Source organism: Pseudochaenichthys georgianus, chromosome 4 (assembly GCF_902827115.2).
Source record: "Pseudochaenichthys georgianus chromosome 4, fPseGeo1.2, whole genome shotgun sequence".
NCBI classification, from domain to species: Eukaryota; Metazoa; Chordata; class Actinopteri; order Perciformes; family Channichthyidae; genus Pseudochaenichthys; species Pseudochaenichthys georgianus.
In genome coordinates, this window is record NC_047506.1 from 38,475,585 (window position 1) to 38,500,262 (window position 24,678).

Sequence of the window (24,678 nt, forward strand, 5' to 3'; positions counted from 1 at the left end):
CTCTAATGTATCCTACTGTAATGTAGACTCTCTGTGACTTTGACATTAAATACAACCTTATCTTCTGATTACAGTGTTTGGGATATATTGTGCTAAAAAGTGGAGTAATATATATTGTTGCAGCCTATGATATATTCATTCCTATGAGTCAAAACCGTGCGAATGTGCATGAATTTTTCTTTCTGATTAGGGAGGAGATAAATGAGCTGTGAAGAGCATATGTTCAAACAGCAAACAACCAGTAAAAACTGTCACTCCTTCCAGAGAGTTGTGGCCCAGATTATCTGCTATAGTGGGCCCATTATTGCTTCCTAATGTCACACTGTAAATCAGCAAGGTAATTTTCCACCTTGGACTAGGCAGGACAGGTACAGAAGCTGTATGTTACAAGTAGAGGGGGAGGACGTGAGACAAGGAAGACTGTGGGGCGAGGGCAAGGGGCGACATGCTCTGCAGAATGAGAATGGATAAAGGTAAGGGCAAGGGAGCTGAGCAGAGAGGGCTGGGCTGCTATTTCAACATTAAATGGACATAATGTGTTTGGAAATGACCTGAGCCGATGCTTAACCAGGACGAAAGGAAAATAAAACGTTTAAAAACAAAGGTCAAAGCCTTTAACCTTTTCTATTTTATGTACTGCACAGCTCCCATTGTCCACTCTCACCCATCATTTCAATGCCAGCAGCCATTTTGTCCAAAATAAACTAAATACATCTGATAATCCACTGTTCACTGCCTGGACCGCACCAGATAGGAAAATAAATGCTGGTGAACCTAGTTCCTTATTATGCTGCTTATTTTCTTTTATGTGACTTATTTAAATACTCCAATAACAGATAAGTGTTCAATTCAGAGAATTGGTGACAGTTGTTTTTCTGTAATAAAAAAAATAATAGAAATAAATAGAAAATGTTCAAATTCGGAAAGCTAAAACCGGAAAGTCAAGGTATCTATAATTGTCTTTACAATTCAATAAATCATTGATAAATGTGTAAGTTCCATTCAGAAAGAAAGGGGAGAACTCACAAAAGGAATGTGCAGTTTAAACGTGTCATTCTGCAACTCATTCATGTAATGACAGCTGTGTCAGGAAAAATAAGCAAAAATGAATAGAAATAAAAAGTAGCTTATACAGTAGGACTCTCCTGAATGTTTCGAGCTTCAATGTGCGTTGGTAAACGACAGTAGGTTAAACTCAGTTTTTGAGTAATAGCTGTAATTCACTGTATCAATACCAACATTTATAGCAAAAAAACCCTGAATATTACTTGCGTTATTTTGGCATGTTTAAAGGTCACCTTTTATGCAAAATGCACTTTTTTATGTGTTTATACATAAATATGTGTCCCCGGTGTGTCAGGAAAATACCAACCCTCTCTCTTTTCCTCCTCACCCACATCTTAAAAATGGGGGAACAACGGAGCTGATCCAGATTTGCTGCGATCATGAAGATATTTCTGAAATGTGGGCTGGCTTTACATTGACCTCCTGGCAACAATCCCACCCACGGCCAAACCTATCATCCCCATATACAGCAGGCTAGCTGACTCCCCTCCCTGCAGCTGTGTGTGTGTGTATTCAGCAGGTTGTCTACAGGAGGGACTTAAGGGTAAAGTTGTAATATAATACATACAATGGCACTGTTCTAGTGGTAAACACTAAAGAACATGTCAGGATATATGCTGTATCAGAAACAATGCGCGACATGTTTTGGAAGTAATATGGTCTGTGTTTACATTAGCGAACATCGCTAACACTCGGAGCTAACGCAGTACAGGATAGAATATGTGTGAAGAAACCAGATATAAAAAGGTACTGTCCTTGTGGTAAAGACAGAGAAAGCGTTTGAGCCCCATACTTTTTCAGAAATTGCCCTTGATGTGGTTGTTGTTACGGTTACATTTAAAGGGCCAGAATCAGCACTTTGTAAACAGGGCTGAAATTACCTTAAACTAAACTTAATAGTGAACAGTGAACCTGTTTCCGTTAATTAAGACTACAATTAGATCTTTAAAAAACTGCAGAGGATTTGTACAAACCTGGGTTTCTCTTTCCTTTCAGGTAACCAACAACATTGTAGATCTTCTTGGAGGACAGTTGATTTCCAACAGTCAGAGTAATCTTCGTTTCGTTCTAGGAAAACAAGAAAGACAAACTGCTGTTACCTTTTTGAAATTCCCTGAAGCTGTTTTCAATCATGATCCTTATTTTAGACCAGCCTTTGCCAATTGGACATTGTTATGCGAATAGGAAATGGTCCCCAATGTGTTGACACAGGAGGATGCTGAACCATTATTTAGTTGGTAATCGACCAGCGAGAGGATATACATTAGAAACAGCACGGCTCGCAGGCTCTGTCAAAGATGCTGTCGCAGTGTAAGCGTACAGACAGGAAAACAAAATCAGAGAAGCTGCTAGTACATCTGAAAGTTCATCCACAGTGTGTGATTGCTCAAGTTTAAAAACACCACTCTTCAAATGCAGCGTGCAAAAATAACACCAGCCGACAGCCCATCATCAAGTTTGTTTTCGCTGCGTCCACTCTGGCCCCAGAAGCTTTTGGAAAATAATTGAAATATTCTACAGAGCCATTTGGCAGATACGGCAATTGTTTTCTTTGTTATGTTGATTTCATTAAATATAACCCTTTAGCATAAAGTTCCTACCACAAAAAATATGTCCTAACTTTAAACCATTTACACAACCCTGACCCTAAACGCTCAGTATTACAATGATCTTCTGTTAGTACCAACACATAGCGTTTTCACCGTCTGTCATTCTGAGTGACCCATTCATGTTTTATCCGAAACGTGAATATGATAATGGAGCTGTACATTTGTGGGATACAAATATCTATAATTTACTTTGTATGCTAGTGACTAAGGGCTTGTACAACTCTTTGAGCACCTATAATCTAGTCATCCTAGTGTAAATCCCCCCAATAAAGAACTGAGGAACAACCAAAATGACCTATGATAGAATATAATGTATGTGATGTTTTAAAAATGCAAACTGACTCTGTAAAATAGTAAAACCAGACCCACACAAACACACAAAGTGCCATACGATGAATTTGACAGAGCAGTCACTGTGTCTGCCAGCTCTGCTGCCTTGCTGGACGGCTTTGAGCTCTGGGGGGTCGATGGCTGGATATCTGAGGGAAATGCAGAGGGGGTGCCAGGAAAGATGTGAAGCAGGGATTCAAACTGTGTGTGACAGAGGTCCCTGCCTAGAGCACAGCACTACAGCCATGACAGCCCACTTACCCCAGCTCCGCTCCATCCTCCATCCCTCCATCAATCTGCAGACGTACTCACAGGGAGCGGCGAGGGAGATTTGTCATTGAGTAATTCCACTTCATGAGAATGGGTTTACACACCGAGGCCTCTGCTACAAGTAAAGGGTAAATCTGAGTTAAGTTTTAAAAGGTTGATGAACAGATTCAAAGGGACCAGACTATGTGTCAGACGTTCAAAATCTCAATTAAATGTGAAAGGAGATTCCATAGCTCTGACATGATATTCTACTTACTAAAGTCAATGGAGAATGTGTCCTTACTTCACCATCTGAATCAGACATAGTGCCACATTGTCCAGTGTGGCGTGTATGGCAAGCCATTTGAGTATTTATTCTATATCCTTGATATCAGACGGCAGCTGCCTACACTAGTAGGCTTTTTGATTTCACTTGTTAGATATATGGTCAAACTAGTTTGACACTCTGCTTTACTAGTTAAATAAAACATTAAACTCGTCGCTTTTTTTCAGCAACTAGTGGGATATGGCAAGCCATTTGAGTATTTATTCCATATCCTTGATATCAGACGGCAGCTGCCTACATTAGTTGGCTCTTTGATTTCACTTGTTAGATATATGTGACCTGTGAAGGATAAAAATAAGGCAAATGTGGCAGTGAATATAAGAAATAGTGGGCCTATCATGGAAAAGACATTGAGCTGTCTGAGTGGAAAAGTACAGTACTGTGTTAAAGTCCAACTGCTGAGCAGCCTCATTGGAAATATACGGTGTCAATACTGTGTGGTACAAAACGCGGGGTCAACCAGATTAAGAACAGAGGCATCCTGTTATGTCCAAACTGATAAGCCAAAGGTTGCAGACTAATCACTAATCACCCACCAAGCAGGCGCAACAGTTCACAAGGGCAGTCTTGTGAGTGAAAGCAAATAAGGAAGTACACAAGCGCGCCAAAGGCTAACCTAGAGTTGCTAGGGTCAGCAAAGGCAGATTAACCACAAGAGAGCAGCAAAAGTGGGGGCTCAGCTAGGAACAGTATATAAGCAGGATGTATTCATACTCTGGACTCACTTCAACTGGGATCTCACACTGACGAGCTTGTCACGGTGGGAACTCAAGAAGGAGTCCAAGGCGGCAGGCGCTTTTGTGGTATAGTATCAGATTGATATATCTTTGTTGAACTGTGTAATAAAGTGCTTATTTGAAGAAACATCTATTGGAGTGCAACGTCTAGTTTTGTACAGCTAACAGAGAATAGTGTCTAGGACCACAATTCTTTTCCCTCAGAACTAAGAACGGTCATCGGCGCATCCGGACGGCGACCCCGCTCTGGCCATATCCAAACGATCTGCGCGGAGGACGGACCTGGTCGGTAGACTCCAACAGCTGCTCTATCGAATCAGTCGCATTGACCCGAAGACACATTTTGCGTTGTTACACTGTTGGAAAGAGGATATTCCTAGCTTCGCCACACACTATCCTGATGGCTCCGCCCTAGCCCGCAACGTACGGGCGGCGGAGTGAGATATATCAGCTGTGTGAGGGCAGCCATGGCAGCCCCCACTACGCAGGGACAGATTGTCTCAGCCGGGGGGGGCGATCCTTCACTATGGGCCTGACCCGTGAGTGGTACAATCTGAATACAGTGGGACTCCCCTCAGAAGGTGATAAACACTATTCAGATTGCGAGAGCTTCCTCCACCAGGTCTCTTTATGACTGTAAGTGGAGGGTGTTTGAGGAGTGGTGCCTTCAAGAAGGACACATCTCCTTTCTACTAACCCAGTCCTCAGAGTAACATGAAGTGAGATGTCTCACCAGACGGCCCTCCTTGCTATGGTGAAGCGAGAAGAGGTGCTTATTTTGAATGACGCATGCGTTGTGGCGCAAGCTACTTATAGGGGGTGATTCCCTGACGTTGACGTGAAGATCACCAGCCAATCAGGATTGGCGTAAGGAGATTGATGCTTCTGTTTGCTCCGCGATGAGGCGCATCCCATAGTGAGACATCTCACTTCATGTTACATCAGAACTGGGGTTACGTAAGTAACCTATAGTTTTTGTACATAGTCTCAAATGCTTAACTTGTTTATGGAGGCATAACAATTTAAGACTGATAAATTAACACTGAAACTACTGTTTTTTTTGCATTAAGTCATACTGGGATGTTTGCGTCAAATTGATTGCATTGGCACAGCCCTACCTAGAAAAAAATCTATGCTTATAAGGCTCTTCACTCAGTGTTGGACACTGACCAATCAAAATCTGGGTCCCGCCTGCTTCATTTGCATATGGCTGACTAGTTAACCGTGTTGGCCATATGAACGGCAACTAGTTAACTAGTGGATGTATATTGCAGCATACACGTTAACTAGTGAAGGCAACATGTTCACTAGTTGAAGCCTTTTTTGGTCTTCTAAGCTGACTAGTGAGGGCTCAAAATGCGCAACTAGTTAACTAGTGAGGTCCAAATTTCCACTAGATACACTAGTACATTGTTTTTACCTTACTAGTTAACTAGTTACACAACAATTTAGCTCACTAGTTAACTATTGAAGCCTTAGAAGAGTCACTAGTAAAACTAGTGACACTGATGTTTTTCTTACTAGTTAACTAGTGGAGGGCATTTTTTCCTCACTAGTCAGGTTTTTGTTATAAACATGTTAGACTTTTGACCTTACATGTTACACATTTTTCTTACATGTAAGACCTTTCCTCCTTCGACTAGTTTGGCTTTTTTCCACACTAGTGAGCAACTGCAATGCAACTAGTTAGCTATTGATTTAAAAAAGCTTACACGTTGGGACTTTGGGCGTTACTAGTGCTGCTCCTGGCGTCACTAGTAAGGCATACGTGGTAACTAGTCGGACAAAAGTGCCACTAGTTGCTGAAAAAGAGCGACTAGTGAAATGTTTTATTTAACTAGTAAAGCAGAGTGCCTAACTAGTTTGACCATATATCTAACAAGTGAAATCAAAGAGCCAATTAGTGTAGGCAGCTGCCGTCTGATATCAAGGATATGGAATAAATACTCAAATGCTTGTCATACTAGTGAGCAACTGTATGCAACTAGTTATTGATTCAACATGTATGGCTTTTTCCTAACTAGTGGATATTTTCAGCCCACTAGTTGTGGTTTTATTCTCTCTAGTAAGTTCAACACAATGACTTACTAGTTGACATGTGCGTGCACTAGTTTACGGCAGCTGCCGTCTGATATCAAGGATATGGAATACATTCTAAAAATGGCTTGCCATAGGTTTTGGCATTTCATGTTCTCCCCTGAAAGCAGCAGGGTGGTAGGAAAGGTTTTCCTTCAAAGAACAGGTCCTCTCTCTGCGCAGCCTTCAGTCTCTCAAAATACATTTAAACAAGATACTTAACCTCTGTCCACTCCAAGGAATATCATACATGACTGAACCTAAAAAAAAGTATTATAGAAAGTCCTCCTGATAAAACTACAAAGAAGCCTGTCTGGAATTGCCTTTCATTACATTACATTACATTGCATTTAGCTGACGCTTTTATCCAAAGGGACTTAGTAAGAGACCTATATAAGTTAAATAGCTATTTACATTCAACGCATGCCAATCGTGTATTCAGCCTGGTGCAGTTGATTCTGCTATTTGTATTATTTTCATCTTTAAGCTTTCTTATTTGATCTTACTTTATATGTTTCTATTAATTACTGACTAAGCTGTGCACTCTCTAAACTTTTTTGTAGGGAGAGATTTACTTAGTTTTCTTTTCACCATTGATTTGCAGCTTTGTTGATCACTCCACTGTTGGACAGCAAACTCATGGCTGCCTTGTTTACGCCCGGGAGAAGCTGATCGCGCTAAAGCCTGCTAGCATTTTGGTTGGAACAATGGCTATCCTCACTGAAATCTGTAGAAAGACACAGAAGATGCTAGGTAAACCAAAGAAACAAAGGAGGAGAGCTGGGTCCACATTAGACAATAAGCTGTGTCTTTGCACTCTCATCATGGGCAACGTAAGATCACTGGTTGGTGAAATGGGCAAGCTAACCATGTTAGCCAGGAGTCAGACAGAATTGCTGGAGTGTAGTTGAATGAGCTTTACATGGCTGCACAATGTTCTCATGAATAGCTTCCATGGCTTCCATCAACAACAATTTCATGGCATCCAATTGATCAGAATAAGAACATTTTTGAAATTAAGTCAACAGTTGACGCTGACATCCAGTCTCCAGAACTAGAATGTTAATGTTAAACCATTCATCGGTGGCTTGAGGAATAAAAAAGCATCCACATTGGTAAACCATCTTTATTAACTCTTGTTAAGTCCTGAATAGCCATTTTAGTCAATTATTTTTGCAACAGCCTATAGATTCAAATGTGTTCCATGTAGCACCAAAACATCTCTCAAAAAATCCAGTTTACTGGACACCTTATGAAGGGTTATTAGCAATGAATGTATAAAAGCATGAGGACATAAACTAGTTTAAACTAAACTAATGCAAAATGCACTTTTGTACGTCTTTTATACATGAATATGTGTCCCCGGTGTTCCAGGGAGCTCACCAAGTGTCAGAAAACACAACCCTCTCTATTTTCCTCCATACCCAAATCTCTAAAAACGGGGCTGCAACGGATCTGATACAGACTGATCCAGATCTGAATTATTTTCTACGTCACAGAACTGGTGCTCCGCTTAGTGGTCAATTCTCCACCTATCAGGGGAATGAGAGGTTGGGCCACGGCCGGCCATTGCCGCTCGAAAGTGCTGGAGACGCTGTAGTACATATGCCAGGCCTGTAAGTGGCGCTGTAGTCTGCCACAAAAGCAGCGAAGAAGGCTTCCCGCGCATGGTTGCCATGGTTGCCCTTCTGTTTATTCTCCGCTGTGGCTCTTTTTCTCCCTCCCCGAGGCAAGCGTTTGCTCCTGCTGCTGTTATTCAATGCAATCCCTCCCCGTCGAGGCAAGCACTGTAATTCTCTCCGGTAGTCCACCAGCAGATGACAAACACTCACCTCTCCACCTCCTCCAAGGAACGAGGGGACCATGCGGCAGTGTTTCAGTTAGATTTGTATTCGCCGGTCAACATGTCCATTAAAGTTTAAATCTTCCGGACAAAATTAGAAAAGTGCCGGTCAAAGGTCTTCTTTGTTATTTATTGAGCTTTAAAACAAATGAATAATGACTCTATATAATCATATAAGAATCAAACACGGAGGACAGAGATCTCTTTTTCTCCCCCTCTTCTGAGAGCCCAGCAGCTGATCTCAAAGCACGCTCCCCTCTCCTGCAGGGGGGCGTGGTCAGCTGCAGCTCATCTGCATTAAAGCTACGTCACAGAATCAGCCCCTGCAAAACAGGGCTGGAAAGAGCAAATAGAGCGAGGCATGGCTAAAATGTAGGAAAAAAAAACTATATTTATATACTTTATATAGGTATGGCCCTACAATATATTGTTCAAATATAGCATGATAGGTCCCCTTTAAATATTAATGCTGCCAAAGGCGTCAAAAAACCTGCATTCTTTTTACATACACAACATGCAATATATTACTCATATTTCAGCAGATTAACAACCACCTGTTGCCATATCAAATGAATCACATTTTGCAATAATAATAATAATGCAATTTCATCACCAACGAACACATAGATTCAAACCATAAGCGGCACCTAATGAAAAGAGCTGATATATAATCACGGAGTCTAAATTCAGAAGCGTCTCAGCGCCGCTCTCTGCAGGGTAATTAATGCAGAGTTGACAAGAAAAAGAAGTAAGTGAATGTGGGAAACCTGCACGCAGCAATCAATAGTGGTTTAATTAAAGGGCCGGGGAGTCCTTCTATAAAGTCATTTCAAGTTGTTCTGCTTCGCTCACCTCTCCCTCCGCGGCCACACAATGTGATTGCCTCGGAAATTTGTTACACTTTTGGCATTAGTTCTGAGTGGGAGAGAGAGGGAGACAGAGAGAAATAATTGCATATGCTCAAAAACATTTTTAAGAAAGGTAGAAAATGAGACAAAGAAAATTCAGGCACGGTTCACTTGCTGAAATCATATTCTTTAGTTGTGATTATTTCCAAGGGTGTAGCTTTGGTTTCAGAAGTGGGGGGGGAACAAAAGAGGGGGTCCTCCGCAATGAAACAATGTTCTCAATTTAATTCCATTTCCTGCCTTTCTACAAATATATTAGGGACTTTGGTGCTAACTAATCGAAGAAAAATGTGTAGTGTAATGAGTGCGCAAACTTATAGTATCCTCTCCATGTGAGCCTGTTTTATTTGTGATGACCTCACATCCTCTAGGTGGGGGGCTTCTAATCTCCGTTAGCTACGAGCTAGCACCAGATGCTCACAACAACAACCCCGTAACTCTCTCTCTCTCTCTCACACACAAAATGCGCTTGTGCCACGCACACACAGATGCTCCTCCGTGAAGATGACCCTTTGTGTAAAACATAATAATAAACACATTTGAAAAGTGGGGGGGACATGTCCACCCTGTCCCCAGAGGAAATTACGCCCATGATTATTTCTACAGTATGTATTGATTAAGGATGAGTGTAATACTACTAATAATGTGTGTGTGTGTGTGTGTGTGTGTGTGTGTGTGTGTGTGTGTGTGTGTGTGTGTGTGTGTGTGTGTGTGTGTGTGTGTGTGTGTGTGTGTGTGTGTGTGTGTGTGTGTGGTGTGTGTGTGTGTGTGTGTGTGTGTGTGTGTGTGTGTGTGTGTGTGTGTGTGTGTGTGTGTGTGTGTGAGATGGGATCACTTGCCCCTATGGACCATCCACTGTTGAGTAATGGCCCTCTTTTTATCATTTAGGATAATAATAAAATGGTAAAAGGCTGAACCAACAAAGTTAAATAAAGTAGTCTAAGATAAGATAAAAAGACCTTTTATTAATCCCCAAGGGGAAATTCAGTTTTGCATTTTGTTATTGTATAAGCACACCCATTACAAATACACACATGCATAAGACCTATAAAATACAGAAAAGAGAGGTGGCAGAGCAAAGAGGCTGCCCTGTTTCCAGAGCCAGGGAGCAGTTGAGGGTTTGGTGCCTTGCTTTTTTTGGTCCGATTGGGATATGAACCGGCAACCCTTTTGTTCCCAACTGAGCTAATGCCACCCTCAATAGTGCATCCTTATAAAGGTATACCTAAGATCAAATCATTACCAAAGTGGTTTGTGAGCTTTTTGGTCAAGCGTTATGATCCCAACACCAAGGCTCTATCCACTGCGCCACATGCCTCCCAGGTTTTGATGCATAAACAGGTTCTGCTCTGCACAGGTTGATTTCATGATCCACCCTCCCCAGGCTGTTGTACATGAGATCAGTGGCTAACCTCACTAATGCTTTGTAAAGCACTTACTCATCACTGTACCCTGTATGCCAAGGTAGGTTTGCCATCACTTACTGTAAAGAGGCTCAGTCATTGGTACACGTTTATTTATAAAGCTTTGTTGGGTAAACTCCCGTATTATGTCTGCTCTCTGATAACACAGAGAGTTGCAAGCAGCTATTGGTTGAGATCACATGATGTAGTCTTGTTAGATGTGCCAAGAGCAAGGACTGTCTTCGGTAAGAAAGCTTTTATGTGCGCAGCTCCACTTGCTTGGAACAATCTTCAGCAAGAATTGAAACTGAGCAATCTCATTCCTTTGCATGTTTTTAAAGCTAGGCTAAATGAAATGCTTGTTGATACTATGGGCACTTGTATATGTATATAACTATGTAAATGTATCCTGTAAATATAATGTCTAATGTCCTTTATTGTTTTATGTTTCATGTGGAACCTATATGCTGCAGGTCTCCTTTGAAAAAGAGATCTATGATCTCAATGGGACCAATCTCGTTAAATAAAGGTTTGAAATTAAATTAAATGAATGCAATTAGGTTTGAATTGTATTAAATCTGACTCAATCTTACATAAAACATAAATCATATAATTTCAGGAACCTTGAGGAACTTCACAAACTGATGTATTGTTACAAGGTCTATGAGAGCACCATAATTAACCAAGCATAAATAAATAACAGCTACAGATTAGCCAAAGCACACACGAGTGAATCTTCTGATTTCAATTCAGGTATGAGCTATTAACTTGCATGAACATGAAGGTGGCAGTAGCAGAAGAGGTTGTGTTGGTATGTTGCCTATGTGTAAGTGTATCAATGTGTTTCCAATCAGTCAGCCTTGACAAGGTAAACAGGGGCTTGCAGCACGCCTTGGAGATAGTGATGGAGTAGGTGAGTAATTGTGTGCTCAACAGATAGAGTCAGAGCCTAGACCCCAAGGCCTGATGGGGACAGGATGTGTTCATGGGCTTAATCAATCTAAAAGGGCTGAAAATACCCCTTCATATGTACTACTAACACATACATGACACTACATCACACAAGGTATTCATCCAAATGAGTCAATAGACATAAGCCAGAAAGATTCCAGCAAAACTCAAGACTGTAGAAAAGAGGGGGGTGTCCGGTGCCTTGCTCAAGGGCACCACAGCAGGGCCAAGTAGCAGTCCACACTCCATATTTAGGTCTGGTCAGGGACTCGAACCAGCGACCCTATGGCTCACAGTCCAAGCCCCGACCGACTGAGCCACTGCCGGATATACATGATAGAATCAATTCCAAGTAATACAAGGAGGTAAAATAGGCAAAATAATTAAATAACATATATATTATCAACAAATTCACAACAAACAGACCAACTCAGTAAAAGTAAGAATTAATTAATAAGTAACAAATATTAAAAACTATAACAGCATGGACAAAAATATGTTATATAAAGCATGCAGGATAACAGATAATGCTATAAAACGGATATCACTGAAAAGCATAAGCCTTTAAACTAGACATCAATCAAAAATCAAATCAAGTTTTATTTATATAGCACATTTATAAACGATCTTTGGTCGAGCCAAAGTGCTGTACATACAATAAAAATAGCCTACAGTAGAGACACTTTACAGCAAATACAACAGCACAGATTGTTCAGAATATGAGAAAAATGACACCCTCTGTCCTTAGACCCTCACATCGTACAAGGAAAAACTTCCAGAGAAAACCCCACAGTTAAAAGGGGAAACAATGGGAGAAACCTCAGGGAGAGCAACATCAATGTAAACATGCACAGACAAAAAAAACTGATTTATATATGTATCACACACACACACACACACACACACACACACACACACACACACACACACACACACACACACACACACACACACACACACACACACACACACACACACACACACACACACACACACACACACACACACACACACACACACACACACACACACACACACACACACACACACACACACACTAAAAAGCAGTGCTGAGTGAACTGTGAGTTTGACCGCATCATCTCATTAGGGTCTACCGATCTCCACGGAGGGACCCTGAGCAATTAACCAATGGCCAGCCAATACAGCCAGCCTTAATTGAATGGGAATTAAAAGAGAAAAAACAAGAAGAAAAGGAATTGAAAAAAATAAAAGGAGGCGGGCAGATGGAAACTAATGATAGTTGGATCCCAGGAGTGGTCAGAGGTGCAGCCAATCGATTTGAGACAGATTACTCTCTCTCGCTCCCTCTCTTTGTTTCCCACCCCTTTGTCTCTCTCCCTCTTTCGCGCCCATTCTCTCCCTCTTTGGAACTCATTTGATGTAATGGAAACACTTCAGAAAGAAGCCTGCCTTGCAGAACTATTGGATGTACGTTATGCTTGGTCTACACAGAATCTGTCATCAGAGAGTTGGGAGACACACATACACACACACACACACACACAAATACGTACACAGAGCATAAACAGTTTCTGTCACACAATTTATATATATATAGCACCAAATTGCAACTTATCTATATCTACTGTCACTTTTCACATTGAACATATGCAGGGGCGCCGTAAGGGGGTGAACAGTTAGGACGATTCTAAGGGCCCATGACTGACAGGGGCCCCAAAATGTTCAGAACATTAAACATTAAGAAAAAAAATGTAAGTAACCTTTAATCAATAATTAACATTAATAGAACGTTATATTGATAAATTACTCACTAAACTTATGATTCATTTAACTTATTTAATTCCAAAAGTTAATTACCCAAAGCCTCTGTACACCCCCTTCTATTTACATGTAATGGTTTGGTCCTGCCTCCAAACGCAGTGCGGCACCGGCACTTGCAGAGAGTGAAAGCATGTGAGGAGGGATGCTAGTACTTAGCCTACATACGTGTGTTGTACCATGTTTCAACAACCAACAAAGTCAGGCTCTAAGAAAAGAAGAGAAAGGAGATAAAGACAAGAGAGAGGGACTAACGCGTGACAGTATGTCACCCAGTTTTTCACAAGAAAAGGTGGGTGTGGTCCATGAGTGGTGGAAATTAGTCTGTTAGCTAATGTTTTTTTGTTTACTAAGCTGACATTAAGTACTGTTAATATCTTTACAGAAAATTCAGAGGTCTTTAATTTCACTGCTCTTTTAGCTGATATTTAAAGGTATGGTAGGTAATTCACTTCAGAAACACTTTTTGTTATATTCCATGGAATGCTCTTAACGTCCCGATAGCAATGAATATATTAAATGCTTTGACAATAAATACATACAAAAATGTCATCTGTGGAAGCCGTGGCGCTGTCAAAAGCACGACCAATCATCTGAGCCGGCCCGGCAAAAATGACTGGATGGCCTACCTGCCTGTCAGCCTTCCATCTGGGCACAAACTTATCTCGTGCCCTCATTGGTCATGTGTGCGTTCGTGTGTGTTGGAAGAGGGGCTCTGTAAGGAACTCTGAAGGAAGGAGCAGATTTTTTTCGGTTGTGTACTTTCAAATTCTAGCGCACTCGAGCTAGTTTCTCCATTCTTACCTCCCTACCTTTAATAAATGCAGGCACATTTTTAGCGCCTATTCATACTAAATCAGTTGTCCCTCCCCCTGGTGCCAGGTCCAACAGATCCATCTCTAAGCTCAGCAGCCCTGTCCCCCCATAAGGCTGAACCTGAACCAGCTTTTCTCCCAACTGAAGGAGGTGAGCAGCATTGTGTTGAATGACATGCCACTTAACATATCTGAAGGGAGACTGGAATACTATATAACAAAAAGCGAACATTATACAACATTATACATTTAAAACACAGTATTTTCCCACATAGCTAATGATCTATATAAAACAAAAAACTGCTTTTAGTCTATTTAGGATGATGGACAGTTTGAAGCATTGAGTGATCAGTCTGTAAACAAAATGTTAATCAGACATTTTGGTTATGATATTAATACTAATGTTATTATATTAAAGCAGGGGTGGGGAACCTCCGGCCCCCGGGCCGTATACGGACCGCTAGACCATTTGGTACGGCCCTCGAGGTAATTTATAAACAAAGTGGCCTGTGCCTGGTGGTGGGGCCCAATGTGATATATTTTCATGGGGCTCAAAATCCCTGGCGGCGCCCCTGAACATATGCTCTTTTATTAAATAAACTAAACGCTTTCATTTTAAGTTGTGAGTTTAGTGTTTTTGACCCTAAGAAACACTGATGCATTAATCAATAACAATAGTACACAGCTCCTCTCTCTGCTCCAGAGGATTTAAAACATATATATCCCAATGCCACAAACACACTGACACACTGCCTGAGGAGGGCTATGTGTATTTTGTTATTAACTTTTTTCGGACCGCTTATTTATTTATTTTGGTGACGATCCGACCTCCATGCTGCATCCACCAAACAATATGATTTATCTCGACCTCCCCAAAATAACCAAAATCTGACACGGTGTGAGACGTCTTTTTTAGCTGTTCTGTCGTCATTTCCTGCGATCTTCTTCATAAAGTCAGTCAAAATGAATAAATGAATGGCCGTTTCTTTGACTATTTATAGGCATAAAAATGTGTCTTCCTTTCTTTAAGCATATTGAGGCAGCAGCCTATACATCAACAATGAAACACATGAGCACATACTACAGTTTAAAAAAAGATAACAATAAAAGTTCATACATAATGGCCAAAGTATGTTTGTCTTTTTTGTTTTCCTGCGATGATGGTTCTTCAGGACTGCTTCTTAAACTCTAATCTCACTCTCGCAGACTTTTCCGGTTATTCTAAAGTAGATGACAATGTATGTGTGTCGCTTAAGAGGAAAAGATGCCTGTTTTTGTTGTTGTTATTACTGTCAGGAAATGTACAACCTAACCCTGGTCCGCCCAGTAGTAGTAGTAGTCAGATCGCTACTCCTGCTGATTTTAAAGCTAGATCTGGGTTGGGTTTCATCCACTTGAATGTGCGCAGTCTGTTAGGTAAACTAGATTTTGTCCGCATCTGGGCGAGCTCGACTGACGCTGACGTCATTGTTTTATCAGAAACATGGCTAAACAAATCTATTTTGGCCTCACATTGCCTTAAATGGTTTTAATGTGTATCGTACCGACCGGCCTAATAAAGGTGGTGGCGTTGCCATTTATGTTAAGAATAAGTTCAGTGTAACCGCATTAGTTTCCAAATCTATCAGTAAGAAATTTGAATGTTTAGCCTTAAATATAGAAGTGGCAAAGGGTCAACAGGTCATGGTGGTGAGTTGTTACAGACCCCCCTCAGCTGTCAAGGACTCCTTGTCTTCGCTAGCAAATATTTTATCGCAACTAGACTACAAGGAAATAGTGCTACTTGGAGATTTTAACTGGGACTGGTTAACTACAGTGTCAGAGGATTTTAAAAACCTTTGTATCTCTTTAAATGTTACTCAGATTGTTGACAGTCCTACTCGCCCTAATATTAAGTCCCCAAATAAATCCTCCCTAATTGATCTCATTCTAACTAATGTTCCCTATAAATACTCAGCTGTGGGAGTATTTGCGAATTATCTGAGTGACCACTGTGTTGTAGCCACAATTAGGGACCCAAAAGTCCAAAAGGTTAAACCTCATATTATCATCAAGAGAGACATAAAACATTTTGTGGAGCAGGGTTTTGTACATGATCTGTTTGGGTTTGATTGGGGAAACATCGAGTTGTGTGCTGATGTTGAGACTGCATGGTCTTATTTTTATCTTGGTTTTATGGAAATTATAGATAGACATGCACCCCTGCGTACATTTAGAGTGAAGGGACGAGACAATCCTTGGTTTTCTGCTGAATTATCTAGTCTCCTACATGAGAGAAACAAGGCCTGGCCAAAGGCTAGGAAATCAGGCTCAGAGGTAGAATGGCTGCGTTTTAGGCAGCTAAGAAATAGCTTCACTTCACATATCAAAAGTGCTAAATCTAAGTATTATCTGTCAGTTACCACAAAGAACCTGAACAACCCTAGAAAATTCTGGAAAGCCATACAATCAATATCCACCGGTGATATCCGTAATGAGCTACCTCCGTGCCTTACCACAGCATCTGGCACTATATCGGATAGGGCCACCATACTACATTGTTTTAATGAGCATTTTGTATCCTGTGGTTCTCCGTTTCATTCTGTTTCTAATTCTGCTTCTGTGAACACCACAGTCGGTGACTCAGAACAATGTGGTCTGGAAAACCCTTTCAGTTTTACTCCTTTTACTGTTGATGTTGTTCGTGAAGTCTTAACCAAGCTAGATCCTAAAAAGCCGGCTGATCCGGACAACGTAGAACCTTTCTTTTTAAAGATAGCTGCAGATTGTATTGCTCCACCTCTTACTACTCTTTTTAACCTCTCTCTCAGCACGAACAAAATCCCAAAAGTATGGAAGTCAGCTTATGTCCTGTCACTACTCAAAGGAGGGGAGGCCAGTCAGGCCACCTTATTAAACAATTATGGACCCATCTCTAAATTGTCAGTTCTGGCCAAGGTTCTTGAACGCCTAGTGAGTGAGCAGGTAAAGGTGTTTTTATGTAACAATGACATCCTGTCTAAACATCAGTCAGGCTTCAGAAAGCAACATAGCACTATCACTGCCACAATGAAAGTGGTAAATGATATTACGAGTATTTTAGATAATAAGCAGAGTTGTGCAGCTCTATTTGTTGACCTATCCAAAGCTTTTGATACCATCGATCATCGCATTTTGAAGCAGAGGCTGGTCAGTATTGGCATATCCAGCCTTGCAGTGGGGTGGTTTGTGAACTACCTCTCTGAAAGGTCCCAATGTGTTCAGTTTGATGGGCTGTCTTCTGAGTGGTTAAACATCACTAATGGTGTACCACAAGGTTCAGTTTTAGGTCCGCTATTATTCTCTATCTATATTAATAGTTTAGGTGAAAATGTCGAAGGAGCAACCTTACATTTTTATGCAGATGATACCGTGATGTACTGTGCAGGTCCCTCGATTAACGAGGCTGTTGTTAAATTACAGGCTGTTTTTAACATTATTCAGGCTCAGCTCTCTGAGCTTAAGCTTTTTTTAAATGTGGATAAAACCAAGGTAATGCTCTTTTCTAAAGCTAAAGCTAAAAATACACCAGAGACTGCTTTGGATATTGTAACTACGCAAGGAATACAACTTGAAGTGGTTACCTGTTACAAATACTTGGGGATCTGGCTTGATGACTGTCTCACTTTTAAATTTCATGTAAATAACCTGCTTAAAAAGCTGAGGGTTAGGCTAGGTTTCTTTTACAGAAATAAGTTCTGTTTCTCGCTTGAGGTCAGGAAAAGGCTAGTCACTGTGACCTTTTTACCTGTGCTGGACTATGGTGATTTGTTATATATGAATGCACCTGCCAATTACCTGAGCAAGTTAGATGCTGCGTATCACAGTGCACTGAGATTTTTGACAAATTGTAAAGCACTTACGCATCACTGTACCCTGTATACCAAGGCGGTTTTTCCATCACTTACTGTACGGAGGCTCAGTCACTGGTACTTTTTCATTTACAAAGCCATGTTGGATAAACTACCATCTTATATCTGCTCCCTGATCTCTCTGCGAATTGAAAGTACTTATTGCCTGAGATCGCATGCTGTGGTTTTATTAAATGTGCCAAGTGCTAGGACTGTCTTAGGGAAGAAAGCTTTTAGATGTGCAGCTCCACTAACATGGAACAGTCTGCAAAACGAATGGAAAATTACCAAGCTAGTACCACTACATGTTTTTAAAGCTCGGTTGGATGCTACACAATCAGATGCTGTTGGTACCTGTACATGTGGTTAGATATGTAAATTGTAATCCCTGTACATTTTGCTGTATGATGTCCTTTTGTTGTTCTGTTGTTTATGTTTTTATGTCTTCTTGTGGAACCTACTGCTGCAGGTCTCCCTTGAAAAATAGATCATTGATCTCAATGGGATTTTACCTGGATAAATAAAGGTATTGAATTGAAAGTGTAATAAGATAAATTAAGAAATAAACCACAAATGTTTTATTTTCTCAATAGCTTTAATACCAAATAAAGTGTGCCATTGGAAGTGACAAACAATGCACACACACACACACACACACACACACACACACACACACACACACACACACACACACACACACACACACACACACACACACACACACACACACACACACACACACACACACACACACACACACACACACACACACACACACACACACACACACACACACACACACACACACACACACACACACACACACACACACACACACACACACACACACACACACACACACACACTGCACTCAGGTCTTTGGCCATTGCTTTTTGAGGGTTCTACATTGATTGCCTATGTGACTCACTCGGGCATCATGGGTGTACAACAGTGTGTGTGTGTGTGTGTGTGTGTGTGTGTGTGTGTGTGTGTGTGTGTGTGTGTGTGTGTGTGTGTGTGTGTGTGTGTGTGTGTGTGTGTGTGTGTGTGTGTGTGTGTGTGTGTGTGTGTGTGTGTGTGTGTGTGTGTGTGTGTGTGTGTGTGTGTGTGTGTGTGTGTGTGTGTGTGACTGTTATCTGTGCAACATGGGAAACTGCAGAAAGCAGTGTTCCATTCACTGACCAGCTGCTTGGATTTATTGGGGGATAAATGGAAATGGACAGACCGTGCACACGTAGAATGGGGAAACATGCTGGCGAGAGATGACGACCCCCCTCCACGAAAAATGCTGTGGTGAGATAGGGTTGGGGGGTGCATGGTTAGAGGCTGAAGTGAAAGACAGAGGACTCAGACAGAGGGAGTGAGGGCTCAGGAGGTGGCAGTGTGGTAGAGGCCTGCGGTTGTGATGCTGAGATAAGAGGGGATTTACTCTACCTCTTACTACTGTATCCATCTCATCGTTCTCTAGCTCTTACACACATACAGTATACACACTCTGTCTAACCACACACATCAGCAGAGCCTTACACCTCAGTATGTCAAGACTCCTTATGCTACCTGGTACTTAAGTGCAGCAATCCTTTACAGAATCAGTCCAAAACTGAACTAAACATCGTATTATGAAAAGACAAGGATGTTTGATGAATACATTAGTAAGGCTTAATGCCTCTATTGGACTCCTTTTGTTTAGTTCCTAGCATAATGACATCCTTATGTAACAGTTGCAGCTAGCACTAAAAAACATGGTATTTCATAGGCTAAGGGGCGGGACATTGGCAACACATCTCTAAGCGGTGGACCATTTACTGTACAACAAAACTGGCCGGCTAACCAATCAGAGCAGACTGGGATCTGGTTTCAGACAGAGGGTGAAAAGAAAAACACCATGAGAAAAATAAAGAGCTTTTTGAATGATAAAGCATGGAAACATGTCACAGTAGAAACACTTCTTTTTCTTCTTAACCTTTATTTATACAGATAAATCCCATTGAGATCATTGATCTCTTTTACAAGGGAGACCTGTTCAAGTAGTTCCACATGAAACATAAAAGCATAAACAGAACAACAAAAGGACATCATACAGCATCATTTACAAAATTATCCACATAAACAGGTACCAATAGCTTCTGATTGACTAGCATCCAACCGAGCTTTAAAAACATTTAGTGGAACCAGATTGTTCAGCTTCCATTTAATTTGCAGACTATTCCAAGACAGAGGAGCTGCACATCTAAAAGCTGTCTTCCCTAAGACAGTCTTAGCAGTTGGCACATTTAATAAAACCACAGCATTCGATCTCAGGCAGTAGCCACTTACAATTCTCCGTGAGATCAGGGAGCAGATATAAGATGGAAGTTTCCCTAACATGGCTTTGTATATAAAAATGTACCAGTGACTGAGCCTCCGTACAGTTAGTGAAAGCAAACCAGCCCTTGCATACAGGGTACAGTGATGGGTTAATGCTTTACAGTTTGTCACAAATCTTAGAGCACTGTGATACGCAGCATCTAACTTGACCAGGCAATGGGCAGGTGCATTCATATAGACCAGATCCCCATAGTCCAGCACAGGTCAAAGGTCACAGTGACTAGCCTTTTCCTGGCCTCAAATGAGAAACAGGACTTGTTCCTGTAGAAGAAACCTAGCCTAAATACAAATATGAACCTACAAATGAGAATAGTATGTCCTCTTTAAAATGTGTTGCCATGATTATTTTAGCTTTTATCTCCAATCATTGCTGTGCCCATAAACAGCAACTTGCTTTGTTTTACACTCTTTTGGAAAAGTCACACATATGCAGGTGACCCTGTCCTGCAGTGGCTATTTTTGCCTGAAAGGTTTACCAAAGCTAAGCACAACACAATGCAAATGTACTTCGCTGCTGGGGACAAATGTGTATTCACCTTTTCATCCACAAAGAAAAGACGTGTGAGGGAGGCAAATGTAAATGTTTCGTATATGCGGCCGTACTATAAATCCTTTCAACATTCAATCTTGCAAAATCATAAATTAGAGCCTTTTATTTGTATGATGGGAACCATATCACATTAACACGTTGTAATATCGCTAAGAAGGTGAGATGCTTTACAAACAGCCATTTAAAGTATTCCTTCATCACCTCCTTTTTTAGTTCTCCTGTTTGGCTTTTTTTCTGCATTCTCTTTTTCCATATTTACACCCTCCTGTTGGAATGATGGGGACATATCCCTGCCGTCCTCTTATCGTCTATTCATCTCTTTTCGGCAAAGGAAATTAAACTGTCCATATATATATTTATTCCAGACATGTTCTGCTTTAATTTATATGTGGGTTACTTAAAAGGTTTCCTTTCAACGTGTGAGAAATGACTGCTGCTGAAGACACTGCTGCACTTGCTGATTTCCTCTTCTGTAGGATTGATTGATTTTTTTAATGCATGGCAGTTTTTGCTCTCAGCGTCTGTAATGTCTTTCCATGATTCTCTTATATTTTATTGGCGTGTTTGCCTTGAAGGAGGAATCTGGAAGCTACAATCATTAGAAGCTATCTCTTTATGTAATCCCATATATCTATTCATTCTTCTGTCGTGTGAAGAAAGGTCTCTGTGGCTCCTAGAGCCTCCCTCACCTCATTCACAGCAGGTTAATTAACAATGGCATCTCATTTGCGATGACCTGACCGTGAGGCACACCTTAGAGACAAGTTACATTTCAAGGCAATCAAAACTGCACCGTAATTATAAAAAGGTACAAAATAACAAGAGCAAGAATAGAATACAACTGCTATAAGAAAGGACTGTAGTACATGAAGGGCAGTGAGCAATCGTATCATGCACAGATTGATGTCACACAGGCTCAATCTACACATGTAATAAAGGTTTTCAGTAAGATGTATAATACAATATAACCTTAGGTTCCCAATCACTACACAGCGTATTCAACTTTCATTGTGTACACAGAGATTGTCATGTTCTTACTTAAGAGGCCCTATTCTGCTTTTGGAGTATTCCCTTTCCTGTAGTGGGTTGACCAATCACAACAGAGCCAACAAGTTCAGAGCAGACTGGGCTCTGGTTTCAGACAGAGGGTGAAAGGAGGTGCTGCAGTATGAGAAAAGTACAGAGCTTTTTGAACATTAAAGAACCTAGATGCCACAGTAGAGGGAACAAATACAAATATGAACCTGAAAAGGATCATAATAGGGCATATTTAAAACCAAAAGGTTACACCTCATCTCAAACTCTTGAGGGTCATGTATACTTATACTCTTCTATATAAATATTCAGTCATTGCAAAATGGCCTACAACATACAAACAATTTTGCGACGGGGCTCCGTCATACTACTCATTATTAAGGCTACCATATCGCACTGATAAAACTGATACCAACGTGGAGGTCAGTCTCGCATTAGCTGCTAACTGGCTAGCAAACGTACATGGTTAAAAGAGTTGCTTAAAAAGTATTAGAACACTTTACACAGTGTCACAGAAATGCAGTATGAACATGACTAGTCTAATACCAAAATAACAACAGCAGCTTACCTGCAACATGACACTAGTAATAAATAACATCCTACTCTCAACTCTAAATACAATACACACTTTCTTTCCATGAACACAAAGGAAACATAACAAAAGTCTATAATCTCGCACTGCTTGGAAATTATTTTGTAAAATATGACTGTTTGTGCCACAATAATCTTTAAAGACATGTTTTGTTGGGGGGCCTTGCTTAGATCGCACTGTGTTAGTAGAGGCTTGACATATTGGAGAGTAACATTCGACACGAGTCACTAACCAGCCTGCTTGGTGAGAGGTACAAAGGCCTATAATATATAGACTAAATGATATCTCTGCATGCCTCCTTACCTTTATTCCTCTTGCTCTTTCCTTACCCACTCCTAAGGTCAACAATAATGGGTGCTGAAGCTCAAAACGTAGCACCGTGTCGAAGATGTTGGGCAGTTTTACTTTGTGGTTCGGAAAAGTGGAGAAGCCTCTACAAGCAGCATCCACACACACAAAATACATTACTAGAGGAAATGCAGGCTTTTTATATTATCACTACAATTATAACAACTGAATTAGTGATGCTTTAACTTCTTTTTTTCAGTGCTCTAAATTCAACACAAAACCATGTTGTTTTTAATTTCCCTTGAGAACAAATGAGCTATTTCTGATCTCCTATTAACAAAACAACCGGAAGTGTTTCTGCCTTACAAGCTGTTGAAAATCATTGTTAGAATCTGACTTGACTGTTTAAGGTTTGGGGAGGTTTAGGCGTGACCAAACGTGCTTATAGTCAAAGAAACATGGGTTAGGGTGAGGGTTATGGTCATCAACGTGACAACTTTGAATGTCTTGTTGAGTCTGACAAACAGTGAAATAACCCGTTTGCAAAACATTCTCACTCAATTGTCTTTAATGATGAATCAATTATCAAAATACTTGCCAATAATCTTTCAATGTATTTTTTAACTGTTGAATCATTTCAACTCTACTCTGAATTACAGATAGGAGGGGGGTTAGTCTCGTAATTATAAACACCCATCAGTGACATACACTGTAGAAGACTGAAAGGGATCCCTACAACATGTGTTATTGGATTGAAACAGTAGAGCAGTGCTTCTCAAAGTGTGGTCCGCGGACCACTGCTGGTCCGTGAGCGCCCCCTAGTGGTCCGTGAATATATTGGTAAAATGTCACATTTGAAAGAAATACATTTATTTAAGTTTTTCGCACTCTCGTGGGAATATCTCCGCAATGGAACAAGCTTAAGTTTCACTTTCGATTGCATGATATAGCCCAGATAAACACCTTCATCGCACATGTTTCCACTTGTTGTTTGTACCATTTTCAGGCGATTTGTAAAAAACTATGTGTTTTTGGATATTTGTGGAGTGTTTTTTTATTGGTCCTTGGTATGAAAAAGTTTGAGAAACACTGCAGTAGAGGATCTGTAGGTAAAATGATGATATAATCAGACAGCTATGAACTCTTCATGCCGACAGAATAGACACAAATACAGTCATTCATTGCATTCCTGATTTGGAGGCAGCTGGATAAGCAAAGTCCACCCAAAAGTCTCCTGAGCTATGACCTCCAGCTCTTCCTACGCAGTGCTATTTCTAGATATTCACACATCTGTACTCCATGTTGGACATTCCTAATAACAAAAGGAAAAGGTGTGCATGCTGGGTATATCTTACCCATACACCTTAATCAACTCAACTGGCTTCTTTCCAGGAAGAAACTGCTGTTTTCCTCAAAAATCTTTCGAAACACCTGGTCCAATCACCTGGCGATTCAAGCTTATTCCAGCTGTTTGAACTCACAATACAACCACTCAAATTGACATCAACTGGAAAATAGACGATTGATATATTCCTGAGAACGGAGATAAAGCTCTCATTCTGGTGGTACAGTGACCCATCCCCCAGTATCTCCATTAGTGCTGCCACGGGACACAATGGAGGACATGGTGTTAACTCTTTTGAAAGTCTAATAACACATTTGAACAGACACATTTCCGTACTGGCTGTAACACGGAACAGTTAAAACTACAGTACAGTGAGCTTGAGCAAGAGAACAAACCTTTTTTAAACGGTTGGTTATTATTATTTACTCTACATTTCTGGCCAAATAGGTAGTGACACATGAACTACTAGTGAAGGATTTTCCTTCAAGAACTATTATTA

At 40.8% G+C, this 24,678-nt stretch overlaps 1 protein-coding gene across 1 annotated transcript in view; it reads right to left on the minus strand.

Annotated features, from left to right (window-relative positions):
- Window positions 1-24,678, minus strand: part of LOC117445970 (inactive N-acetylated-alpha-linked acidic dipeptidase-like protein 2) — a 656,924-nt gene that overhangs the window by 336,397 nt on the left and 295,849 nt on the right. The window contains exons 8-9 of the mRNA XM_034081942.1: window positions 9,603-9,613; window positions 2,040-2,121 (exon numbers count right to left, since the gene is read on the minus strand). Coding sequence (XP_033937833.1) covers window positions 2,040-2,121; window positions 9,603-9,613 — 93 coding nt within the window. The remainder of the gene's footprint in view (window positions 1-2,039; window positions 2,122-9,602; window positions 9,614-24,678) is intronic.